At 39.6% G+C, this 25,572-nt stretch overlaps 1 protein-coding gene across 4 annotated transcripts in view; it reads right to left on the bottom strand.

Annotated features, from left to right (window-relative positions):
• The window catches only part of faf (ubiquitin carboxyl-terminal hydrolase-like faf), a 1,326,265-nt gene that overhangs the window by 1,061,627 nt on the left and 239,066 nt on the right, over positions 1–25,572 (bottom strand). For all 4 annotated transcript variants that reach the window (XM_090382082.1, XM_090382083.1, XM_090382080.1 and 1 more), the window contains one exon: positions 11,500–11,612. In XM_090382082.1, the coding sequence (XP_090238208.1) occupies positions 11,500–11,612 (113 nt within the window). The remainder of the gene's footprint in view (positions 1–11,499; positions 11,613–25,572) is intronic.

The following is a 25,572-nucleotide window of genomic DNA, read 5'->3' on the forward strand; positions in this document are numbered from 1 at the left end:
TGCTCTGGGGATATGCGGTGGTCATTCCCTGACCTTTCCGCATCCTCCGTATTTGGTGGTCACGGACTCAAACCCCAGTCTAATCAAGAAGCGTGTGCTACGCACAGCTGCTCTGCCCACCTGGCTATGGAGGCGCCTTCTCCTCCCTCTTCAAATCTATGATGCAAATCAAATACAGTATGAATTAATGCAGGAAAACACAGTATGACAAAATTTTTTGTTTGAAATTTTTTTTCAATCAGAAAGCATGAAAACTATACCTCAAATGCACATGGCAATGAAACATATATTAAATGGTATACAAACTTCTATGTACATGCAGATCTTGCAATCTTACAATAGCAAATCACACTGTGTTTACTGACTACAGCTGTCTGGCTAATCTGGGAGCCTCTTATCTGTACAATGCATACCGTGGAAATGATAATGGCCTATCACAGTCTAGCAATGGACATCACAAGACTGTGGTAAACAAAACAGTATCGCAGTTTATCCATATTCAGTGTTCACCAAAATTAGACTTTCGTGTCCCAGGAGACAGTGGCTATCACTTTTCCTGCCAAGGAAGATATCCATTGTGATGGGTGGGGGGGGGGGTTGAGTGATGCCATCCCATGGATAGTCATTTGATTTCTGGATCCAACCAGCTTGTATTTACATTTCAACAACCATGAAAATTCATAAAATGCAAGTTGCACACTTGCCACAGATTGTGCCATCAGCTCAATTCAAAAGCAACTTTTTTTCCTCTCAGAGTCGTAGTCTAGTGTTAGTTGTGTGTAAATGCAATAAATAACCCATACAGTTAATTATTGCATTTATCTCACTAATCTTCACTATCATCTTCATAATTCTGAATAATGCACAGATAGCATTGTTCAATATCCTTGGTTAATGTCATCTATGTATTGCAAGTTACTAATACATATATCACAAAGGAGGTAAATCAAGTTACAATATTTTAACCCTTTTTTTTTTAAATAATAAATCCTTGTATTGTAATTCTCACACCATCCATTTGTGTGCAGCACAGGTATTCATCTATGCTGCACCAGCCACAAAATTTAAATAAAATAAAATAATAATAAAAGGATGCAATTAGTCCAATGGTTACAAAGCTGGATGGATGGATGGATGGATGGATGGATCCAGGTTCAAATTCCACTGGAGTTGGGTGTATTGCAAAGTTGCTTCATTGGACCAACCTTTCCCAAGGTCTAAGTGACAACTGAAGCAGAGAGTGGTATCATCTAGTGTCACTCTCATAACTACCATCCACCATTGGAAGCAAAAGCCAAAGCTTCAAAGCAGGTCCACCTCCACACTGGATGAAGATGATAATAAAAATATTGAATATACTGCAGAGTGTGGTGCAGGATAAAGTCACTTGCATTCAGACCTGGCCTTTTCAAACTGATCCTTCTGCACACAGGCAGAAGGATCAGTTTGAAAACTTGGAGCCAGTCTCCCATGGATGACACAGAAGCGAGTGGCACTGTCTCCCATATGGCTTCCACAACAGAAAAGCAAGACTACCCAGAACAACCATCTGAAAGTGCTTCCTGTGCAAATGTGCTAGTGACCACCCAGGAAACAATGCATGAAGTGGAGCACTGAAATGAATACATTCATCGTGCAAGCATACTATAAAGCAGTGGTTTTCAACCTGGGTGCTGCAACAACATTCCAAGGGTGCCACGTCATTTGGGTTTAAGTTACTTAAACTTATTACTATTTTTAAAATTTATATGTTTATTTCATTATAAAAAGGTGTACAGTTTCTTTTTAATTTTGTGGTGGTCTATAATTGATGTTTACTTAGTACTTATATATAAAGAATAAAATTATATACAGTATATATATAATTTGTATTATGAAATGTAATTTTTATAATTATATTATTGTAATAAATATCATAACATACATTTTTTTAATTTTACACACACACACACACACAGACAGAATCAGATCTAACAGGCAGAAAATTGAGTAGGGGTGCCGCAAAATAAAATAAATTACTTAGGGGTGCCGTTATTAAAAAAAAGGTTGAAAACCACTGCTATAAAGTAATGAAGCTAGAGACAGACATTACAATGTACAGGACGAAACTGCACACCAAATGGTTGGAATGGTTCCAGACTGTTCAGGTCACTCTTTAGTGACCTGAACAGTCTGGAACTTCAGGTAGAAAAAAATCAAGCAGAATGTTAGCAACAAACTACAAATAACAACAAATACGAACACAACAGAACCAGAACCGGAGGAGGAACAGCAAGTACAAGAACTATAAAGGAACTGTGTATCCTGGACAGATTTTTTTTTTTTTTTTTTTTTATGAGAACCCCAAACACGAGAGGTATTATAACCTATAGTACTTAGTACCATGCTTGGGTTGGAGGTTGAGAAGACGAAAGAAGATATTTGTTGATATTGGACTTGAACTTCGGTAGATTGTAATTTTCAGGAAATACGAATGAAGGAAGGTTTTTCCAGAAAACGGCAGTTGAATGAATAAATGAGGAAGATGAAAAGTTGGTTCTGTGGGTTTGAAGTTGGACAGTAAATGGATGTTGGCTGGTGGCGGCACGTGTTCGGACTGTTTTGAAGAGAGAGCGGGAATTATAGAAGCCAATTCAGAAGAACAGTGCCCATGGAAGTATCTGTAGAAGAGGCATGCAGCAGAAACAGTGCATCTATGAGAAAGCGAGTGGAGAGACGCTGTTAGAGATGAATCATTAATTAACCTAACTGCCCTCTTCTGAATGGAATCAAGAAGCCTGAGAGAGGTTTTGGGGGCACCACCCCAGATGTGGGAACAATATTCCATGGCAGGGCGGATTTGCGATTTATACAGAGTGAGCAGCTGTTTGGGAGAAAAGTAACGCCGAGAGCGAAAGAGAAAACCAAGTTTTTTAGATGCAGAGGAAGCAATATTTGTAATGTGCTTGTGCCAAGAGAGATTAGAAGTCAGGGTAATCCGCAAAAGAGATATATCATTTTGCCTAGAAATTGGAGTGTCACTAAAGATAAGCATAGGAGCAGAAGAATCCTTTTTGCGAGATATAAGACAAGATTGAGTTTTAGAAGAGTTGAAATCAACTAAGTTGTCTTTGCCCCACTGGAGAATTACCCGAAGATCGGCATTTAAGGAATTGGCAGCAGATTTTCGAGAACTTGAAGCTGATTGAGCTGGACAAGGTTTCTCAAAATGGAAAGTTGAATGCAATGTGCTATCATCGGCAAAACTATGGATAGGATTTCCAGTCAATGGAAGAAGGTCATTGATATACAAGAGGAAAAGAGTGGGGGAAAGAACTGAACCTTGGGGGACACCGGAATTAGTGGAGAAGTTAGAAGACAGAGAGCATTTTCTACCATCACCCTCAGTGAGCGATCAGAGAGAAAACAGGATAACCAATTACTAAAAACAGTTGGCAAACCATAAGATGGAAGCTTGTTTAGAAGACCTTTATGCCAAACACGATCAAAAGCCTTTGAGATGTCAAGAGCAACTACTTGTGTTTCACCGAACCTTTCCATTGAATTAGTCCATAAATGGGTAACATAAGCCAGAATACCACCAGTGGATCGACACTGACGGAATCCATACTGGCGATCGTTGATCAGACGGAAGGTTTCTAGGTAGTTTAAGAGTTGGCGGTTAATTGATTTCTCCATTACTTTAGAAAGAGTAGAAGTAATTGCAATGGGACGATAATTGGATGGGAGGGATTTGTCACCCTTTTTAGGAACTGGCTGGATATGAGCAAATTTCCAAACAGAAGGAAAAACACCTTTGGAATAAGAAAGTGAAAAAAGGCGGCAAAGAATAGGAGTAAGTTCAGGAGCACAGGTTTTGAGAACAAGTGGAGAAATACCATCAGTACCTGGAGCTTTCTTAGCATCAAGATTCATCAAAATCCTTCTGATATCCTTTTGACGGAAGACCACAGGAGGCATTGAATGGAGCGTGTTAGGAATGGTGGGAGGTGTTTTACCAAGATCATTAATACATGAGCTGGAAGAAAAATGGGATGCTAGTAGGTCAGCTTTATCCTTGGCTGAAGTGACAACAGAACCATCTGGTTTGGACAGAGGTGGGAGCAGAGATGGGCAAAAGTTGCGGCCAATAGCTTTGGCAAGAGACCAGAATGCTCGGCTACCATTAGGGCAAGAAGCAAGTTTTCTACTCTTAGCCTGTTCAAACTCTAGTTTGGACTGATTAATAACTCCTTTACAATTGTTGCGACCTTTGGTGTAGGCAGAAAATGAAACTGAAGAATTAGAAACAAGCCAATTAAGATATGCAACGTTCTTCTCTTGGACAGCCTTAGCACATTTATTGGAAAACCAAGGTTTAGATAAAGGGCGAGATTTTAAAGTGGAGTGTGGGATAAAGGATTCCATTCCTGCAAGAATAATTTCACTGACACGATCTGAGCAAACGTTGACATCAGAAGTTTTGAAACAGTAATCAGACCAAGGAAAAGAAGAAAAGAAGTCTCGCAGGTCATCCCATTTTGCATTCTTGTAATGCCAAACAATACGAGGTTGGGAATAGGCATGAGATAAAGGTTCCATTGGAGAAGAGACAATCACCAAGTTGTGATCTGAAGTGCCTAAAGGACCTCTCACTTCAACCTTGTACTTAGAAGGGTTGTTTGTGAGAAAAAGATCAAGCGTATTGGCTGTATGATTAGGATTGTCCGGTATTCTTGTAGGTAAATGAACAATCTGTGCTAGGTCATTAGTAATTGCTAAAGCCTCAGCATCTCGACCTGCTGGGTCGGTGTGACTAGCAAAACGGAAGCCAGCTGGAGTTGTGAACGTTAAAATCACCAAGGAAAATTACCTCACTATTAGAAAAATTGGACTGGAGAAAGTCAAGTTGCAAAGAGAGGAAGTCAAAGAGCTCCAAGTGATTAGTGGAGTTGGGAGAACGGTAGAGACAACAGATGAATTTTACACAATGAGGTAGAGAGATTTTAAGCCAGAGAAGATCAAAGAAAGGAGATTCCAAATTGCCAAGTCTCTGACAGGGAATATCAGAATGGACACATACACAAGTACCACCTTTGAGGTGAAAGGAATCATACAGCAAATATGGACATCTGAGATGAGCAGTAGTTGAATCAACTGATAACTGAGATTCAGTCAGAAAAAGTACATGGGGTTTGGAAGACTGCAAGTGGAAATGGACATCGTTGAGATTAGAATTGAGACCACGTATATTTGTGAAATGAATTAGGAAGTCCTTGGGAGGTTTAGATCTTTTCGCAGATAAGCTTGCTCTATTATTTTGACAATTCATGGTGTATTCAATAGTAAGAAAAAGTGGGTGGGACATGCTGTATGAAGTAATGAAATTTTTGGATATGGCGTACATGTGGTAAGAATATACCCAGATCCTTGACATAACGTGGCCTCGACAATGCTCCCCGCATACACACTACTCGGACTCCCTCCAGTCACTATCTGGCAGAGTAGAGGTAGCAAGATTATACACTATCTGATCCGGAAGCTTCCTAGAGAGTTACCAATAGGTTTAGTCCGGTGTACTAACTAGCGGCCGGCCTGCGAACACCGTTTTAGAGCTGTACCCTCGAAATGTAAGGAATATTGGATCTCGCCACGACATTCATCATAACCTAAAAAATCATCAATCATACTGCATGATGGAAGAGATAGGGAAGGGTTGGCCGGAACTTAGCTCTAGGGACTAAACATGGGTTCCACCACTTCAAGCCTCCAATAAGCAAAGTGGTGGTATTTCACCGGTTGATGAGAGTCATCTACCACCTAGTACTGCCTGGTAACATAGAGGGGCGGCGTTCCTCCATGTGGTGTGGGCGCTACACCTCGACCCCTGCTTACGTTGATTCACACCTGGGTGGTCACCCACCATGTACTTGTGCATGAAGGTTATACCCAGGATTACTAACAGTCCCACCATCGTGAAGGTGCAAGCAGAGGCTTTGGCTGTCATAGACCGTCCGGACTTCGCCGAAATTGGGTCCACTTTGACTTGAGTGTCACCCGAATATCAGTTCCATCAGCGTTTTAGACTCCCAGGTAGCAAGAACAGCTTGTCTGGCATATCTGAGAGAATGTCTGTGACAACCTCAAGGACCTACGATCTAGAAAGAAAGAAAGAAAGAAAACAAAGAACATACAAGAGATGACAGAATGGGAAATTTGGGAGGAAGAAGTACAATTGATCAGAAGGTCCCATAACAGGCAAACGCCAGGAATAGATTACATCTACTGGTAGAATATGTTTGGCTGCACACACCCAGGCAGATAGCACAGCAGTCCATCCAGATAATAAGGTACCCTGACACGATCTCAGTCTCCAATTCAAGAAGTCGCCTACATGAAAGAAAGGATGAAGACACTAGAAACCCAGCAAAGTACAGACCAATTACCTGTCTCCCAACAATGTACAAAATCTTGACCAGCTGCATAACTAAGATGATATCAGACAACTTGGAGAACCAAAACATCACGGCCAAGTAGCAAAAGAAATGTAAGCAGATGAGCAAAGGATGCAAAGAGCAATTGACCATTGATGCTACAGTTATGGAGCAAGCCTACAAGAATAACCGCAATTCGTACGCTCCGCACGACTACCGCAAGGCCTTCGACTCCTGCTCCATAGCAGGCTGATAGCAACACTGAAGATCTATAAAGTCAACCCGACAGTGACACCGTTTCCTAGAAGCAACCATGGAAAAATGGAAGACCACCACCAAGGTCAAGAATATCATCATGACTAGACTGATACCCATTATCAGAAGAGGAATCTTTCAAGGAGATGCCCTGAGCCCACTATGGTTCTGTCTAGCATTCAACCCACTGTGTACCATGCCCATAACAGCAATTACAGATATACCCTAAAAAAAAAGGGAGGAAGAATCGGTATACCCTCTCTCAGTAATGTACAGAGATATCAAATTCTATGTCCCAATGGAGAATAAACTCCAACAGCTACTCAAGAGTTCATCACTGACATAGGGATGCAATTTGGCCTAGACAAATGCAAGATGAATGGATCACATCAAGGACAGCTAGATGGACAAAACTACCAGCTGAAAATGGTTGAAGAGACTGAAACCATGACAGAGGGAGACACATACAAATATCTGGGGATGGTGCAGGCTCAGCAGTCAGAACACAAGGAGATCAAGGCATGCCTCACTGAGAAATAACATCAGAGACTTGTTTTTGTAGTAGGGTTTTAAGAGCATCAGCAACTAAGGCCATATTGCTTCATGTATACTGTCTGTAAGTTGCATGTGTTTTGTGATCGATTCTGTTTACTGGACAAAAAACTCAAGTTTCTGGGAGAATAAACCATGCTATCCTCGGCCGAGGCTGACTAATTCAGCCATCTTGTGAAAAAGGCCAATAAAATTTCTCACACCATAGAAGGGACTGAAACTCAGGTCTTTTTTACCCAGTGAGGAGGATGGCAATTCTACCAATTGTGCTACCCACGAAGGCATCAGAGACTGAGAAGTGTGCTAAAATCAAAGCTGAATGGTGGAAACATGATCACAAAACACTTAAGATGTCCCAGTACTAATGTACTCCTTCAGAATTGTAGATGAGACTGACCACAGCCCATAAAGAAGGGAGGGAACTGCTTGACCTTATTGAACAATAGAAGGGGGGTTAAGAACCTGTGAGATTACTTCCAAGAACACAAAAAACCAATCTGCTGAGCCATAAGATAGACAGACAGATGCACACGACACGCAACCTCAATTTTTTTTTTTTTTTTTTGGTAGTTGTTGGTGCATCGGCTTCTGTGGCCATAATGCACCTCCCAAGGTTTTTCAGTACTTTGATCCAAGCCCGAGGCGGGATTTGAACCCGCGGCTAGCCCGGTCGGCCGCAACCTCAAGAAGACGACACTCACATAGACAGAAGAAACAGAAAGATGGGCAAAGAAGACACTCCAGGGCAGACACTACAATGACTTCAATCAAGACTACACTAAAGGAAAGCTCTTTACCAAGACCAAAGGATTCCTGCTCACCATCCAAGATCAGGTAATCACTACTAGGAACTAAGGAAATACATCACCAAAGACCCTAGAGTAATAGATGACACATGTCGTCAATGCCACCTCATCACAAGATGCAGTGTGATCACCCAGACTGAGTACACTCATAGACACGACCAGGTGGCCAGGATAATACATCAGAAGCTAACACAAAAATACCAGCTGATCAAAGAAAGTTTACCATATTACAAGTACGAACCTCAGGCCACACTAGGGACCACCACTCGCAGACTATACTGGGATCACATCATAATAACAGAGAAGACAATCCTGGACAACAGACAAGACAATCCTGGACAACAGACAAGACATAACCCTCATAGACAAGAAGGAAAGCACTACCTACCTGATTGACCTAGCAGTGCCCAGTGCTAGCAACCTCCAGAAAACCTATAAAGAAAAAGGAAGCACACAGACTTCAGAAGGGAAGTTAAAGATATGTGGCATATGGAACAAGTAATGACCATCCCAATCAGTGTCAACCACCGGCACTGGTGCCAAGGAGCCTTTGTAAGAACCTAGAAACAATATACCTCCCAGAGAACACTTACATAGAACTCCAGAAAGCTGGGATCCTGAACACCTGTAGGATAATAAGATAGTTATTAGAGCTGGTTTCTCGGCCAACAATAATAACAGTAACTGGCAACAACCAACCACCCCGTGCACTTGGTACAGGTACCCATCACAGGGAGGAAAAAAACCCATAAAGGAGAAAGGAAAGTTTTATAATAATAATAAAATACATAAAACAACCTGTGTTTCCCTCCTCACATAGGTAACTCTCCAGCTGACCTCTGAATTTCCTCAAGCTGTCAGCTTCGACTGCCTACTAAATGAACATTCTAACTAAACCGCTTTCCTTGTAATTTGGACTTATGGACCCTAGTTCTGAAATAATTTGTAACAGTAAAAATTTCACCTTCATTGACTTCACCATTTTCTTTAAGAGCCTTACAGACTCCATTCAAGTTGCCCCAGCTCATAAGGCCTACAAGAAGTTTTTTTTTTTTTTTTGTGCAGTCTCCAAACTTGAACAAAGTCCTCCAAGTGTGACCTTACAACTGTCTTAAAAAATAAGATTATACAAGCAAATGTTCTATAAATTCATTGATAAAATACCATAGGCCTTCCTTGCCTCTTATCTACACTGCTCGCAGGATTTCACATATATCAACATCATAACTCTCAAATCCCTTTCTTCCTCTGCTCTTTTTAATTCAACCCCATCACATGCATAAGTTATTCTGGAGATGCTATTCCCCAAGTGTAGTACTCGGCATTATTGATTCCTGAGATGAATATAGGTTGATATTCACCCTTAATGGTTTTTCAACTTTGCACGCATGAAAGGCAAATATAAAATTCATATAAACATGGTTCATGCTTTCGCGTTTCTACTCTCAATAAATATCTGAGTTCAGAAAACACATATATAAACATATACATATACATATAATCAGGTCACAAAGGAGGTTCGGCAGGCGAAGGCGGATTACGAGAAATGTTTGGCAAAGGATGCTAAGAAAAACAGCAAGGATTTCTTTACTTATATAAACTCTAAAAGGAAGGAGATAAATATGATTGGTCCACTTGACATCGATGGTTCGACTGTTGATGATCCTGCTCAGATAGCAAACAAACTGAATGAGTATTTTGCATCTACATTCACACATGAGGTTTGAAATTAAGGTTTGAAAATGGAAGAAGGTTATCAAATTGTAGCAGTGTGCTTAATGATTTTGTAATAACTGAGAGCAAAGTGGAGGAGAAATTGTTGAAGTTAAACATAAGAAAGGCACCTGGGGTGGATGGGATCTATCCAGTTATTTTAAAAGAGGCGGCAAAGCAACTAAGCAAACCCTTAGCCATAATTATGAGAGCATCCTTGGACTCAGGGGAGGTTCCCACGGACTGGAGATGTGCAAATGTGTCCCCAATTCACAAAGGTGGATCGAAGGGTGACACGAGTAATTACAGACCAGTTAGTTTAACTTCTGTTCCGGGTAAAATAATGGAGTCACTGGTTAAAGATGCATTAAAGATGCATTTAAAGATGCATTGGTTAAAGATGCATTGCAGGATCATCTAGACAAGACTGCAGCAATAATTCAAACACAGCATGGTTTTGTTAAGGGAAAGTCTTGTCTGACAAATTTGATTGGTTATTATGATGTGGTCACAAAGGAACTGGATGCAAAAAATAATTTTGATATCATATACTTGGATTTCAGGAAAGCTTTTGACACTGTTGCGCATGGAAGACTACTGTACAAATTGGAGCAGAATGGTATTAAGGGTAAGTTGCTACAATGGATAAAAGGATGGTTAAGTGGGAGAAGACAGAGGGTGGTAATCAATGGGTGCTGCTCTTCGTGGACTAATGTTATTAGTGGAGTCCCACAGGGTTCGGTGTTGGGTCCACTGTTGTTTTGTGTATTTATCAATGATATTGATGAAGGTATATCAGGCTTAATGTCGAAGTTTGCAGATGACACAAAGGTTGGCAGGGTTGTTAATGACAGTAATGGCAGTGTGCTACTGCAACAGGATCTAGATAATTTGGGCAGATGGGCTAAGAAGTGGCAACTGAAGTTCAACCTTGACAAATGCAAAGTACTGCATATGGGTAGAAGTAACCCCAGAGAAACGTACCAACTGTGTGGTACTACACTTAAGGTGTTAGAAAATGAAAAAGACCTGGGAGTAATTGTGCAGTCAGATATGAAGTTTTCTGAGCAATGCAGACAGGCTGCTAGGGCAGGTCATGGGGTTTTGTCAATGATATATAGGAATTTTGCTAGCAGGGAAAAGGAGGTGATTGTCCCTCTGTATAAGGCAATGGTCAGGCCACGCCTTGAGTACTGCGTACAGGTCTGGAGGCCTCATTTTAGGAAGGATGTAGATTTGCTTGAGCGTGTACAGAGAAGAGCAACACGATTGGTGAGGGGAATGAAGGGATCCTCTTACCAAGAGAGGCTTAAGTTCTGCAAATTGCAGTGGCTGGAGACTAGGCACCTGCGCGGTGATCTGATTGAGGTCTATAAGGCCTTGAATGGGTTGAGCACGCTGAATTCTGATGGGATCCTCCCACTTGTTCAGAATACGAACCTACGGGGACATAAGTTCAAATTAAGAAAGGACAGATGTAGAATAGATGTGCGGAAATTTGCCTTTAGCCAGCGGGTGGTTAATTGCTGGAACAAACTTCCATCTGTCGTTGTGGAAGTTGATAGGTTAAATAAATTTAAGGAGGAACTGGACAGGCATTTGGAGGGTATCGTGTGATTTTTTTTTTTTTTTTTTTTGGCTGATGCTGCATAAGCTCCTACACTTGCTTTCTTGCATCATGTGCCACTACTACTACTACTACTACTACTACTACATGACAAGACTGAGAATAGCATCATCATAAAAATAAATTCACTTACTTGTTATGGGGATTAAGGGCCATTGCTAGAAGATCCAGAAGTGGTAGACAGTCTTGTCTCAGTTTTGCTACACATAGTTCAATAAGACGCTCACAATTTTTTATAATACATCGCTAAAAAATAAACAAAAAAAAAATCTAAATTAGACCTCTTTTTTTTTGTATGTGCATGTGTCTGCTGGTGTGTGCATGTGCCTGCATCCACACACAATACTAGCATAGATAAAGAGGTTTGTTTTAAATCTAAAAAGAACAGATATTAACCAAGTCTAAAAAGTTATCTAGAATAAACTTTTCCTTTTTATTTAAAATTTTTTAAAAATAAAATTTTCATTACGGAATTATCTGAACTGAGCTTTTCATACAATAAAACAATGATTGAAAAAAAGTTTAACCAGTCAAATTCATTTGAAAATTCATAAAGTAACTAGTAAGTTAATAATATCACTTATTTACAAATGCCAATTTAACTAATTTATATTTGATCTATATCTTTAATAATTTTCATAAATTATGAGATTAAAAAAAAAAACAACTTTTTTGCAGCACATTTTTGTAACAGCTAAAAAATAATATAAAATAACCAAGTTTATTTCTTCATTATTTTAAAAATTTTTAAATAATGAAAATATTATTTAAATCTATTTTATTATATTTAAAAATTATATTTCTTTATTTTAACATAATTTATTTTATTTTAAAATATAACTAAGTTTATTTTTTCTCATCAACTTAGTTATGAGATCTGTTCAATAAGGAATGATCATAACTTTCCATTAGCAATCATACTGTTTGCTATTTCCAGCTGAGCTACGGAATTCAAAACCAAACAAAGACGCATCACATAGCAACTGTGCAGTTGACTTGTATGCCGAGTATGACGTTGGCAGTCAGACAAGTTTATGCCTCTTCAGTTTCACCTACATAACAATGGATGCGACATGTGAGGAACAGTATGCTGCTCTCAGATTTTCCATCTCAATAAAACACCAGCTGAAGTGTATGAAATGTTAAAAGAGGCTTATAATGAATCTACATTTCCATATAGCTGTGCTATATGGAAGTGTAGATTCATTTAAAGGTGGTTATGATTTAATCACAAAAATCAGCAGTCCTGGAGCTTCAACCACTGCTGTCACCATAGAAACAATAAACACTGATTCTGTAATTGTGAGAGATCTTCATATAACAGTAAGGTAACTGGTAGAGGTGTCGAGAATGTCAATTGGAAACATGTACAGCAATCTCCATGACCATTTGTATATGACACGCATTTGTGCAAACTGGATTCCAAGACTACTCACACGTGAGCAAAAGAAAATTCGTATGGAAGTCAGAAGTGGCAAACGGAAGATTACTGAAGATGGTAAGGTTCTGCACAAGGTGATAACATCAAATGAGATACGGCTTCATCGTTTTGGCCCAGAGAGTAAGCAACAAAGCTCTGTTTGGACGTATACATTATTGCCAACACCAAAAAAAGCAAAAGTTGTTGCTTCTGCAAAGTTACGATAACCTCCTTTTGACATTCAAGGAATGGTTTACCCCCATATTGTGACACGTCATATAACTGTTAAAAGACATTACTGCAGAACTTTACTGCACACTTGTAAGATCCTATTCATCGCAAATGACGACTGCACATACAGTGGCGGACAAAAAAATTGCATCACCTTAAAAAAAAGTAACATTTCTAGTATAAGATATTGTTTGATTACAGGTCATTGTTTGTCACAAAGCAAAGCTATTGCATCAGATAACACTTCTATTGTACACTAATGACAGTACGCTGCTGCAACAGCATCTAGAAAAGTTGAGCAGATGGGTTGAGAGATCACAACTGAAGTTTAACATTGACAAATGTAAAGTACTGCATGTGGGAAGCAGTAACCCCCAGAGTAACGTATCAACTGTGTGGTACTACACTGGCACAGAATGGAGAGAATTAGGGCCACCCATAACCAACAGGGTTACTGCAGTTTCTTTTTATCACCAGATGTTCAAAGAGTCACTCTGACCCCTGTGAACATCTACCTGGAACAGTCTAACCAATGCTGGGGCAGAATGAAGTAGGTGTAGTTGGCCTCTCAATTTGCGGTTAATTGTGTTGACCTTATTTTCGATCCATTCATCGAAGAATGTGAAGTTCCGTGAGGTTTTCTTGGAGTACTTTAGCTGGGCTTAATTTTAAGGAAGACATCCAGTACCAATACATGAGTGTTCATTAAAATACTCAGCGAGTTTGCTAGCTCGATTTCGGATACTAATTTTGATTCCATCGGCAGAAAATGAATGCTTTCGGGAAATATTAAGAGGGAGGATAAAAAATTGGATTTTGAACTCATTGTTCAGTGTGACTGAGTAGATGAAGAAAATAAATTTGGCTTCTTGAGCAGACGTAGAAAAGACCCCCTCCCCCAAATAATATATACAGGGTGATTCACTACCAGTGCGACAAACTTGCAGGAGGTGTAGGGGGCACAAAGACGAATCGGAATCACATAGCATTGCAGCGTCCGAAATGCCTTTGTCATGCGGTAGAGGATGTTCAACGGGAGGTCGCGTGAACAGCGATCCCACTGGAAGTCAGCATTTGCGAACCAGCTCCTGAGGCAGTAGGATGGACGAGTATTCAAACGTTGAACTGGCCGACATGCACCTCGCATATGGAGCTGCAGACTGTAATAGGCATTCTGCTCTGCGCTTGTACCAGGAACGTTTCCCGCACAGGCGTGCTCCTCATCATACGATTTTCGCACATGTGCACAGAAGATTACGTGAGACTGATTGTTTCACGAGAGGTACCATGAATCGAGAGCGAACGACGAGGATGCCAGACAATGAGGAGAATGTCCTACGTCTTGCAGAAGGCAATCCGAGTACGAGTACTCGAACGATAGGCTAACGATTGGGTATTTCCCAATCCACTGTATGGAGGATACTGTCAACAAACCAAATGAGTTCATACCATCTGCAACCCGTCCAATCATTGGAGCCTGCGGATTATCCACTCTGGAGGACTTTTTGCTACTTGGTTTCTTCAACAGAGTGCGGCAGATAGCGCATTTGCTGCATCTGTATTGTTCACGGATGAGGCAAGTTTCACAAGAGAGGGATCCTTCAATCAACATAATGCCCATTTGTGGGCTTTGGAGAACCCCCCCCCCATGGTACGTGAATACGTGCAACTCAACGGTGTTTCTCTGTCAATGTTCAGGCCAGCATTGTTGGAGACCACCTCATTGGACCGTACCTTCTGACCCCTCGTCTAGACGGTAGGGCATACTTGATCTTTCTACAGCAAGTCCTGCCCAAACTTATTGAAGAAGCACATGTTCCTCAGTCGTTGCGCCGCTCAATGTGGTTCCAGTATGATGGGGCTCCCCCACATTACACCAATAACGTCCGCCAACACCTAAACGTTACATTTGGACAGCATTGGATAGGTCGTGGTAGTCCGGTTCATTGGCCTGCTAGATCGCCGGACCTATCATGCCTGGACTTCTTCTGCTGGGCTCAAATGAAGACATAGGTGTACTAGACCTCCGTTGATTCAGTTGAAGACCTCGTCGCTCGAATCTCTGTAGCTGCCGGGGAGATTTGAGACACGCCAGGAATCTTCCAGAACGTTAGGGATTCCATGCGGCAGCGCTGTGAAGCCTGTGTGACTGTTTCTGGTCGAACTTTCGAACACCTTCTGTAGCATGGCTTTTTGCCAATGTAAAACTTGTCATTAAAATGATTTCTGTTACACTAATGAGTTGCTGTTTCTTTTCTTTGTTTCTTTGTTCACGCGACCTCCCACATGACGAAGGCATTTCGGAACCTGCAATGCTATGTGATTCGATTCGTCTTTGTGCGCCCTACACCTCCTGCAAATTTGTCGCACTGATAGCGAATCACCCTGTATACGTATATTTGTTTTATTTATTTATTTATTATTATTATTTTTTTTTTTTGTGATTCTATCTGGTCAAGGGGAACAGATGTGAAGTTCATTATTTCCATTAATTTGGAGAACCAATGGAAGAGGTGCAGTTTGAAGTGGATATATATTCCGATTTGGAGGTAAAAAAAAAAGAGAGAACAAATCTTCAAAATATCAGTTGTTTGTTTGTTATTTGGTTTTTAGGAGCATTAGCAACTAAGGCCATATTACTCCGGGATATGCGGTGGTCATTCCCTGACCTTTCCGCATCCTCCGTAATTGGTGGTGACGGGCTCGAACCCCAGTCTAATCAAGAAGCGTGTGCTACCCACTGCTGCTCATTCCCACCTGGGTACGGAGGCACCAAAATATCAGTTATTAACGGACAAATTATTACATTGACCCTATTCAAAATTTTGGAAATTGCTGTTATCTTCATATCATTAGCACATAGGATGAAAATGGAGACCATGAAGAAGGAACAAGAGGGAAAATTAGGGCAAAAGCAGGCAGAGTATGTCCGCTCTTTGAAGATCTCTCTCTCATACTGCATATTGCTATAAGTAACAATTAGCATAGAATGAAAAAAAAGATGCTGCAATAACGTATTGAATAGCATAGTAGTCTTCTAAAAATTTAGAAAGCGTGGTAGACATAGTATCATTGAACAATTTAATATAGACCAAATCAAATTGTGCTTTAAGATTAACTATCTAAGAAGCAAGAACAACTAAATATAGCTAAATATGTGGACATACGTTGTGCCTTATGTAGTGCGGCTTTTCAATGTTAGTTCAACTCCGCTGTGATACTGTGATGATACATAATACTGTAAAAATGGCCTGAAATTAGTGTAGTGCTATGTTTGTGCAGTGTGCATTTTGCTGTGTTGTTTTGGGACATTTTGCTACTAGGAAGCGTGCTGCCTAGTCCATGCCACGAGGAGGCGACCCCAACTGTTCATACCATACTGTCATGCAGGTAGATCTGAGATCACACATTCAAAGCAAGGCAGAAACTAAAACTGTGAGTACCAGTAATCCCATATTCTTGGAAGTCCAAATAAACGGAGGCACTAGTAATGGAGGTGGTGCGAATCGTGTGTGTGTGCGTGTGTGTGTTGTTATATACAGATCCTAAATGCTAGTTTGGTAGTCCTATAGGTGCCGCCATAGGATTTTAGTTAGACTCCTATTATTTAACACCCTGTGCAAGTGCATGGGGCGCTAACCATAAGTGTATTATGTTTGTCGAAGTATGCAGCTGATTTGCATCATGTGTGGGCTGAAAAAGTCGGAATAACTCAGGGAAGGACCTTACACCCTCCACTGAGATTGGCTAACTGAAGCTGCGAATGAAAAGGCCTTTATAAATTCCTCCAGTTGACGCCGGGAACCAAACTCAGGCCTCTCTAAACGAGTGGCAGATGGCAATGTACCTTGCTGTTCAGACTGCCAATGAGGAGTGTAAAGTGTGTTAGTTGTCTGATGGCACCAGGGGATACTACACTGACAGTGGTCAAGAGTGATAAGGACCTCGGAGTAAGTGTACAGGCAGATATGAAGTTTTCTGAGCAGTGCAGACGGTCTGCTCAGTGTCTAGTCAATGATATACAGCAATTTTTCTAGCAGGGATAAGGAGGTGATTATCCCCTTGTATAAGGCAATGGTCAAGCCACACCTTGAGTACTGTATACAGGTTTGGAGACCTCATTTTAAGGATGTAGAGCTATTGGAAGTACAGAGAAAGGCAACAAGATTAGTGAATGGAACAAAGGGTTGCTCTTATAAAGGAAGGCTTTTAAGTTTTGCAAATTACAGTGTCTGGAGACTAGCACCTGAAGTGATCTGATTAAGGTGTATAAAGCCTTAAATGGTTTGAGCATGCTCAATGTTGATGGGATTCTTCCTCTTGCTCAGATAATCACCTGAGAGGGCATAAATTCAAATTATTATTATTAGCCATATGGTGCAAGGAAGCGTGAGGCTTATGCTGCACCAGCCAAAAAAAAAAAAAATTTTCTGAATTACCCCAAAAGAGAGAGAGGGGGGGGGGGAGGAAATCATCAAGAAAAAAAGAATGATGACATCCAGCTAAGGAACCTGGGGGTGCCAAGCCCATACTCACCAGAGTCCTGAGCTGGATTTCATCATTCTTCTCTCTCTCTCTCTCTCTCTCTCTCTCTCTCTCTCTCTCTCTCTCTCTCTCAGTAATTCTGAAAATGGAGGAAGGACAGTTGTAGGATGGATGTGTGGAAGTTTGCCTTTAGCCAGCAGGTGGTCGATTGCTGGAACAAACTTCCATCTGTCGCTGTAGAAGTTAATAGCTTAAATAGATTCAAGGCAGAACTAGAGAAATATTTGGAGCAAGTGGATTGGTGAAATGAGGGTTTTTTTTTTTTTTTTTTTGGCTGATGCTATATAAGCTTGCTTTCTTGCATCATGTGCCCTTGCTGATGGTAATTGCATAGTATTGCATCAGCCGTTTCTATAAATACAGTGTTGGAAGGGTATAGACACTCATTAGTATCCTGTTTTGCAGAGGTTTAAAGGTTTAAGCATGGCTCCATATGTTCAATTGAGATCAAGAAAAAAAAAGTGTAGCATAGGCTTCCTTGCCCCATGTGGCCATTACTAATACTAAAACAGCTTCTTGCATTGTTTCTATTGGAAATTACAGCAGCAAAAAAGCTAGTTTCTGAGGATTTCAAGGACTGCTGTCTCATCATGAAACCGATAAATACATGGGCTGTGTTAGGGTAACTAGGAGTAAAAACAGGTGCACTTACACAAATCCTAGAAGCATATTTAAAAACATTTGATAAGTTTGAAGTACTGGACAAGTCATCAAAAGCAGACATTGTGGGTATATCAGAGGCATACTGTCACTGAGATAAAAGGGATGCAAAATTTGAATATGGGGAGTACAATGTGTACAGAAAGGACAGACAGGATAAAAGGGGAGGGGGTTATCCAGTTAGTTAAGAAGCACATAATATATAAGTCAGTGCATCCAATTAAATATGGGTGGCCAGTGCAATGTTGAGTAAGTTTGGTGTGAAAGCACTAAGCACTAGGAAAGCAAAAATGAGAGTAGCAGTGCGTTATATGCCTGATGAGTACAACAATCAACTGTACAGAGAAATAGATTGGGCCAGGAAATTAGAATAACTTATAATTAGAGATTTTAACTTTCTAGATATTAACTTGAATAGTGGGCTGGTCACTCACACATACACTAGCAAGGCTTTGGTGGATTTACTAGATAACTATTTTCTACAGCAGCATGTTAGTTGTTGTTTTTGGTTTTTAGGAGCATTAGCAACTAAGGCCATATTGCTCCGGGATATGCGGTGGTCATTCCCTGACCTTTCTGCATCCTATGTATTTGGTGGTGAGGGGCTCGAACCGCGGTCTAATCAAGAAGCGTGTGCTAGGCACTGCTGCTGCTCCCCACCTGGCTACAGAGGCGGCTGCAGCATGTTAGAGAGGCAACAAGTGAGTGTGTAATACCCTTGATCTGATTATCAACAGTGATTATTCATACTTTAAGAATCTGCAAATAAACAAAATGCAGTCCATTCCGGATATTTGGAACATATTGGGACTAGTGCATTTTGGCCTGATTAAGAGCCTGCCCCAATTATCCGAAGTTTCACGTAAATAGTTAAAAATACAATGTACCCCCCCCCCTTTTACAATTGGTTCACTGTACAATCAAATCATGTTACGACGAACTCATCATAGTACAGTATTTTTCACTATACAATGTGTAGTAAGCGCCGGTCATTGTGATCACGTTTGTGAAATGAATTTTACTTCTATTAAACAGAGATTCTAATTAGCGAAAATAGGAGGAATATTATCCACAGGCTATAAAAGTAAAGATATATTAAGCACAAATTTATCCTTTATTACCTTACCAATTAAAAAATTAAATGATACGTGATAATCGGAATAATTAATACGTACTGTAATATGCACATATGAACTAGTTCACATTTCTGTTCACTGACATTTGTGGGTGGGCGTTAAAATTTAAAACAGTAAAAAGATAAGCAATCAATAACAAAGAACACAGCACACACAAATTGCAAGTAACACAATATGCGCAAGTGAAAAAGGAGTAACAAGTTACAAAACTTTAAAAAGAGGAATGAAGAGAAGATCTGAAAATTAATTTTTTTATGTGATTAAAGATTTCATAGACGTGTAAACACCATAATAACCCACAGAATTCCAGCTGTCGGTATTATTGAAAATACAGTAAGATCGAGTTTACTGTCCGTTTATGATATATTTCACTAACATAAAAGCCCAATAAACACGTGACTGCTAATTGTTTTTATTGTTTTATGGTTGTGACCTCCAGAATTTCAACCGAACCACATGGTACCGTCGGACACAATCGTAGGGTAATCTCCAGTGCTGCAGTCTCCTGCCCCAATTAAATGGCATGTTGTCCCAATTAAGCGAAGTAAACCCTAGCTATTTTCTCAATTGGTTTCTGTTTTTTAAGATTTGCTCCAAATAAACGGCTGCCCTGATTAACCGGTGGCCCAAATAACCAGAATCCACTGAACTAGATGGCAGTGATCACAACGTATTGATGTGTAATTTACTTAAAGAAGGAACTACCATCAAGGATAAATGAAAGGGTTTTTGCTTTTGTAGAGTGACTACAGTTGTGTTAGGCAATTTCTAAATTCTATGCAGCTGATGCTATTACCATCAGCAAATTCTAAATGGGAAGTATTCAATGAAATAATCATAGAAGCTACTAAGCTTTCATACTTGGATTTGGATACCTTGCCAGATTTGTTTGTAAGTCGAGTGTCCTTTAAATGCTTCTCAACTTTTGTTAATAATGTGTTTAAAAGGAGAGTCATGTTGTTAAGTGATAGTAGACATATTTCTTCACAAGATATAGGAATAGCATCCAACTGGCTAATCTACAGGCTCTGTTTTTATAGTGCATATTATGTGAAATTTTATTGATATTGAACCAAGGTTTAATTGGAAATTTTAGAAAGATTTATTGTTATTTTATTTATTATTATTATTATGTTGATTATGAATACATACTTTTAAATCAAAGGTTGTATACATGGTCTTTTGACTTTAAGAATTAGTGAATGTGAGCCTCGGGCCCTGGAGGCACGTATGGGACAAAGTTGTTAATATATGTACAGACTTTCATACCAACTAAGAAATATCATTCAAGGCTTAGAACTAAATGGATATCAGATGAACTAATGATACTTGTTACAGAGAAGAAAATGCATAGACACATATAAGTTAACAAGTGATACAGAAGTTTACAGTAGACAAACTGGTCTGCAATCAAGTCACAAAGGAGGTTAAGCAAATAAAGGCAGACTGGGAGAAATCATTGGCAAAGATTTGCAAAATAGAAAAATAGCAAAGACTTCTTTTCTTACATAAATGCTAGAAGGAAGGGAATGAATCACATAGGTCCACCTGATATTAGAATTAGTGGAGGCATACGATGCAAGAAAGTAAACTTATATAGCATCAGCCAAAAAAAAAACCACTTCCCATTTCACCCTCCATTCACTCCAAATGTTTGTCTAGTTCTGCCTTGAACATAAGTTACTTAAGCACAACTTAAGTTATTTAAGTTGTTGATCTCCACTACTACAGATGGAAGTTTGTTCCAACTATCAACTGCCTGTTGGTGAAAGGAATTTTCCGCACATCTATCCTACAATTGCCTTTCCTCAATTTCAATTCATGTCATGTCAGATGAGCAATCTAAGCAAGAGGAATCCCATCAGTATTGAGTATGTTCAAAACCATTCAAAGCCTTATACACCTCAATCAAATTGCCTCGCAGGTGCCTAATTCGTTGTCCTTCTGTGTACTCATTCCAGCAACTCTACATTCTTCCTAAAGTGAGACCTCCATATCTGTATGCAGCACCCAAGGTGTAGCATAACCATTGCCTTATACAAATGGGATAATCACCTCCTTACCCCTGCTTGCAAAGTTTCTGTATATCACTGGCAAGACCACATGGGCTGTTCTGGCAGCCTGCCTGCCTGCACTGATCAGAAAACTTCATATCTGGATGCACAATAAACAAAAGGTCTTTTTCATACCCCACTACTCTGAGTATAGTACCTCACAGTTGGTACGTTTCTCTGGGGATTCTTTCCATTTGTCAATGTTAGTCTTCAGTTGCCGTCTCTCAGCCCATCTGCCCAGCTTTTCTGGATCCTGCTGCAGTAGCATACTATTATTAATAACTCTGCCAACCTTCGTATCATAATATCATTGATAAATACAGAAAATAACAATGGGTCCAAAACCAAACCCTGAGGGACTCCACTAATAACATTAGTCCATGAAGAGCGGTGTCCACTGATTACCACTCACTATCTTGTCCCACTCAGCCATCCCTTTATCCATAGAAGCAACTTGTCCTTAATGCCATACTCCTCTAATTTGTACAGCAGTGTTTTATGCGCAACAGTATCAAAAGCTTTCCTGAAATTCAAGTATATTATATCAAAATTATTTTTTGCATCCATTTCCTTTGTGACCACATCATAGTATCCAATCAAACTGGTCAGACAGGACTTCCCCTAAACAAACCCATGGTGTGTCTGAGCTTTAACTGCTATCTTGTCTAGATGTTCCTTTAACCAGTGACTCCATTATTTTCTAAAAGAAGTTAAACTAACAGGTCTGTAATTATACTCATGTCACCCTTTGATCCCCCCCCCCTTTGTGGATTGGGAATTCATTTGCACATCTCCAATCCATGGGACTTCCCATGAATTCAAAAATGCTCTCATAATAATGGCTAAGGGTTTGTTTACTTCAGTTGCTGCCTCCTTTAATATAACTGGATATATCCCATCGACCTCAGATGTCTTTCTTATGTTTAACTTCAACAATTTCTCCTCCACTTATCTCTCAGTTATTACAAAATCCTTTAGCTCCCTGTCACAGCTTCATAAACATCTGGCATTCCCCTCCCTTAATAACTCCTCATGTGTGAATATAGATTCAAAATACTCATTCAGTTTGTCAGCTACCTCAGCAGGATCATCAACAATCACAGCATTGATATTAAGTGATCCAATCTGATTCATCTTGAGTTTACATAAGTAAAGAAGTAATTACTGGTTTTCTTCAATTCCTTTGCCAACGAATTTTTGTAAAGTGCCTTTGCTTGCCTAACCTCCTTTGTGACTTCATTACAGACTATCTTATATCTACCATAGACATCTGTCTCTCCTGATAATTTATGTGCGTCTCGTGCACTTTTCTTCTCTGCTACGCTCATTAATTTATCTGATATCCATTTAGGCCTAAACCTTGAACAATAACTCTTAGTTGGTATAAAAAGTCTAGTAGCTTCCAAGATTAATTCCTTGAATGCATCCCATTTAGAATTTACTGTTGGCAATGTCATTAGTTGGTCCCACTCTATAGAATTCAAAAACTGTCTGAGACCACTATAGTCACCTTTCTGAAAGCAAAAACCCTTCCCTTTACCCATGATGGTAGTTACATCTTTGAGTAAATCCCACATCAGTACACTGTGATCACTGTCATCTAGTGGTTCCTTTATCTGCAGATCCTTAATGTACAAATAACCACTGCTGATAATCAGATTGCCTCTCGAACATGCTGCTGTAGAAAAAAACCAATAAATCCACAAAAGTTTTTCTAGTATGCGAGTGACCAATCCACAAGTTCCATTCTATAGCGGGGAAGTTAAAATTCCTCATTATAAGACAATTTGATTTCCTGACCTACTATTTCAGGGAAGTTAAAATTCCTCATTATAAGACAATCTGATTTCCTGGCCCACTATTTCTCTGTACATTTGTTTGTTGTACTCATCAGTCCTAATAAGTAGGAGTGTTAGGGTTCAAATTTAACCCTAACTCCGTTTTGCTTTCCCAGTGCTTATGTCACACCAAACTGACTCAATACTGCACAACTTCTTAGATTCTGTGTTTCTTTACTAACAGCATGACTCCTCCTCTTCACCTTCTATCCTTTCTGTACACATTGTACTCCTCAAATTCCAATTCTGCATTTCTTATATCTGTGTGACACCACGTCTCACATATCCCAATAATATCTGCCTTTTAGGTCTTGACCAGCACCTCAAATTCATCAATTTTTTTATTATACTCCTAGCAGCATTGGTGTAAATGCAGTATACCAGCACCTATTCTCACTCTTAGTTACCCTAACAGAGCCCATGTATTTACTTGTTCCATGATGACTCTCAGCAGCCCTTTAAATCCCCAGTACCTCACTTTCCAGGCTGCTGCTCATTCCAATAGAAGCAGTACAAGAATCACTTTTAGTCTGTGAATCTCCCCAAGGCAGCAGTTTTCCGACCCACCTAACGTTGCCTCGATAGCATCAGCAAACACTCTTGCATCTCTTCTATTTAGGTGTATCCCATTCCTGTAGAAACAATCTCTCCTGTTAACAAGCACAGACCATGCTGAGAAAAATTCTACCCCATGAGCCTTGCATAATCTTTCCAGTGCTGAATTGATTGACAAGGCTCTCATCATATACTCCCTCCTATCGTGTCTGGGCAGAATTGCATACACTTTCAAATTTAACCCTAACTCGCGACTTTTTTTCCAACATTGACTTGTACTTGCTAAGTAAATCAGCAGATCGCCTACTCTTAATGTCATTAGTGCCAATATGTACATCATCATCACCTTTGTCCCTTCAAAGATATCTGATCTACAACGTCATCAACTTTTGCCCCTGGCAGACAATACCCTATTCCTATTTTTTTGTAATATATTTCCCGTCTCCCTGACAATAACTAGCTCCTGTGGGACCACTGCATTCTGCCCTTTAAATTGCCGCTGTGTTGCCTGATGCACAAGAGTGAGATCTGGAATTCAGTTCGGCAACAGAGCTTGATGGGCTCCCCATTTTAACTCCTGAAAGGAATTAAAATGGGGAGCCCATTTTAATTCCTTTCTATTCTAGTCCTCTTTAGAATAGATGCATCTATTCTAGTCTTCAAACTCTCACAGACAGCCATCAGAATGCTGAGTTAGTACCTAATTTTTTGACACACTCTGCACCTAGCACACACACAAAGACTCCTTGGCTAGATCATGTCCTGTTCCAAGGAGTCTTTGTGTGTGTGCTAGGTGCAGACACAAAGACTCCTTGGCTAGATCATGTCCTGTTCCAAAAATCCGCAAACATTTCACAAGTTGCACATTTTTTTAGGCTGTGATGCATTCGAGAATCATCCCATTTCGTTCTTCCCTGAGTCACAGCACTTCCACTACTTTGTGTACGTTGCTTTGCTATACTAGTCTGTGGCATGATTTTTGCTTAAATACGATTTAATTAATTAAGAATGAAAATTAATAAGGTTACTAAATTTAATTGATTAACTGATTATACTATACAATACTATATGCTAAAGCTAATGCAGTGATACATATTATATCTAGTTTTAAGTTATACCTTACACTATCAAGTTTGAGATATACGCTATACCATAACAATCACAATGTTAAATTAGTTATATCCTTAGCTAAATACAAAAGATATATGCACAAAAATGTGATCAAAACCTTCAAAACTACTTATTTATTATAATTAAAACCCTACTATTCTTCTGCACTACAATATTCATTACGTGTTACAATATTCGTGCCGAAACGCCAATATAATAGTGGTATCGTATTTAAAAAATAAAGTAATAGAGTAAAAAATCAATTTGTAAAGAAACACAAATTAATATGTTAATTAATGAAAAATACAATAAAATCTCTATGAAAACTTATCAGTTTGCAGGAGCTCAAAGAAGTCAATGTCCTCACACCTATAGTCTCGTTCCCAGCAGATTTCCCAGGTACTCAGCATTTCAGATACCTGCTTATAATATCTATAAAGATTGACAAATTAACTTGAACATGTGATTAATATAAATAAATTTGCCATATAGATATTAAAATTTATAATTTTTTGACAAAGCAGATATTGTATGCCATTGTAACTCCTAAGGGACTTTGCATACCCCTGCAAATACACATACTACAAGTTGACTATACCACTGCTCTAAGACATTCATTAGGTCCTGCCCTGTAAGAAGTCCTTCTTTGGAGGTACT

The sequence above is a fragment of the Mastigoproctus giganteus genome, chromosome 9 (genome assembly GCF_048544385.1).
Source record: "Mastigoproctus giganteus isolate SK-2022 chromosome 9, ASM4854438v1, whole genome shotgun sequence".
Lineage (NCBI taxonomy): Eukaryota > Metazoa > Arthropoda > Arachnida > Uropygi > Thelyphonidae > Mastigoproctus > Mastigoproctus giganteus.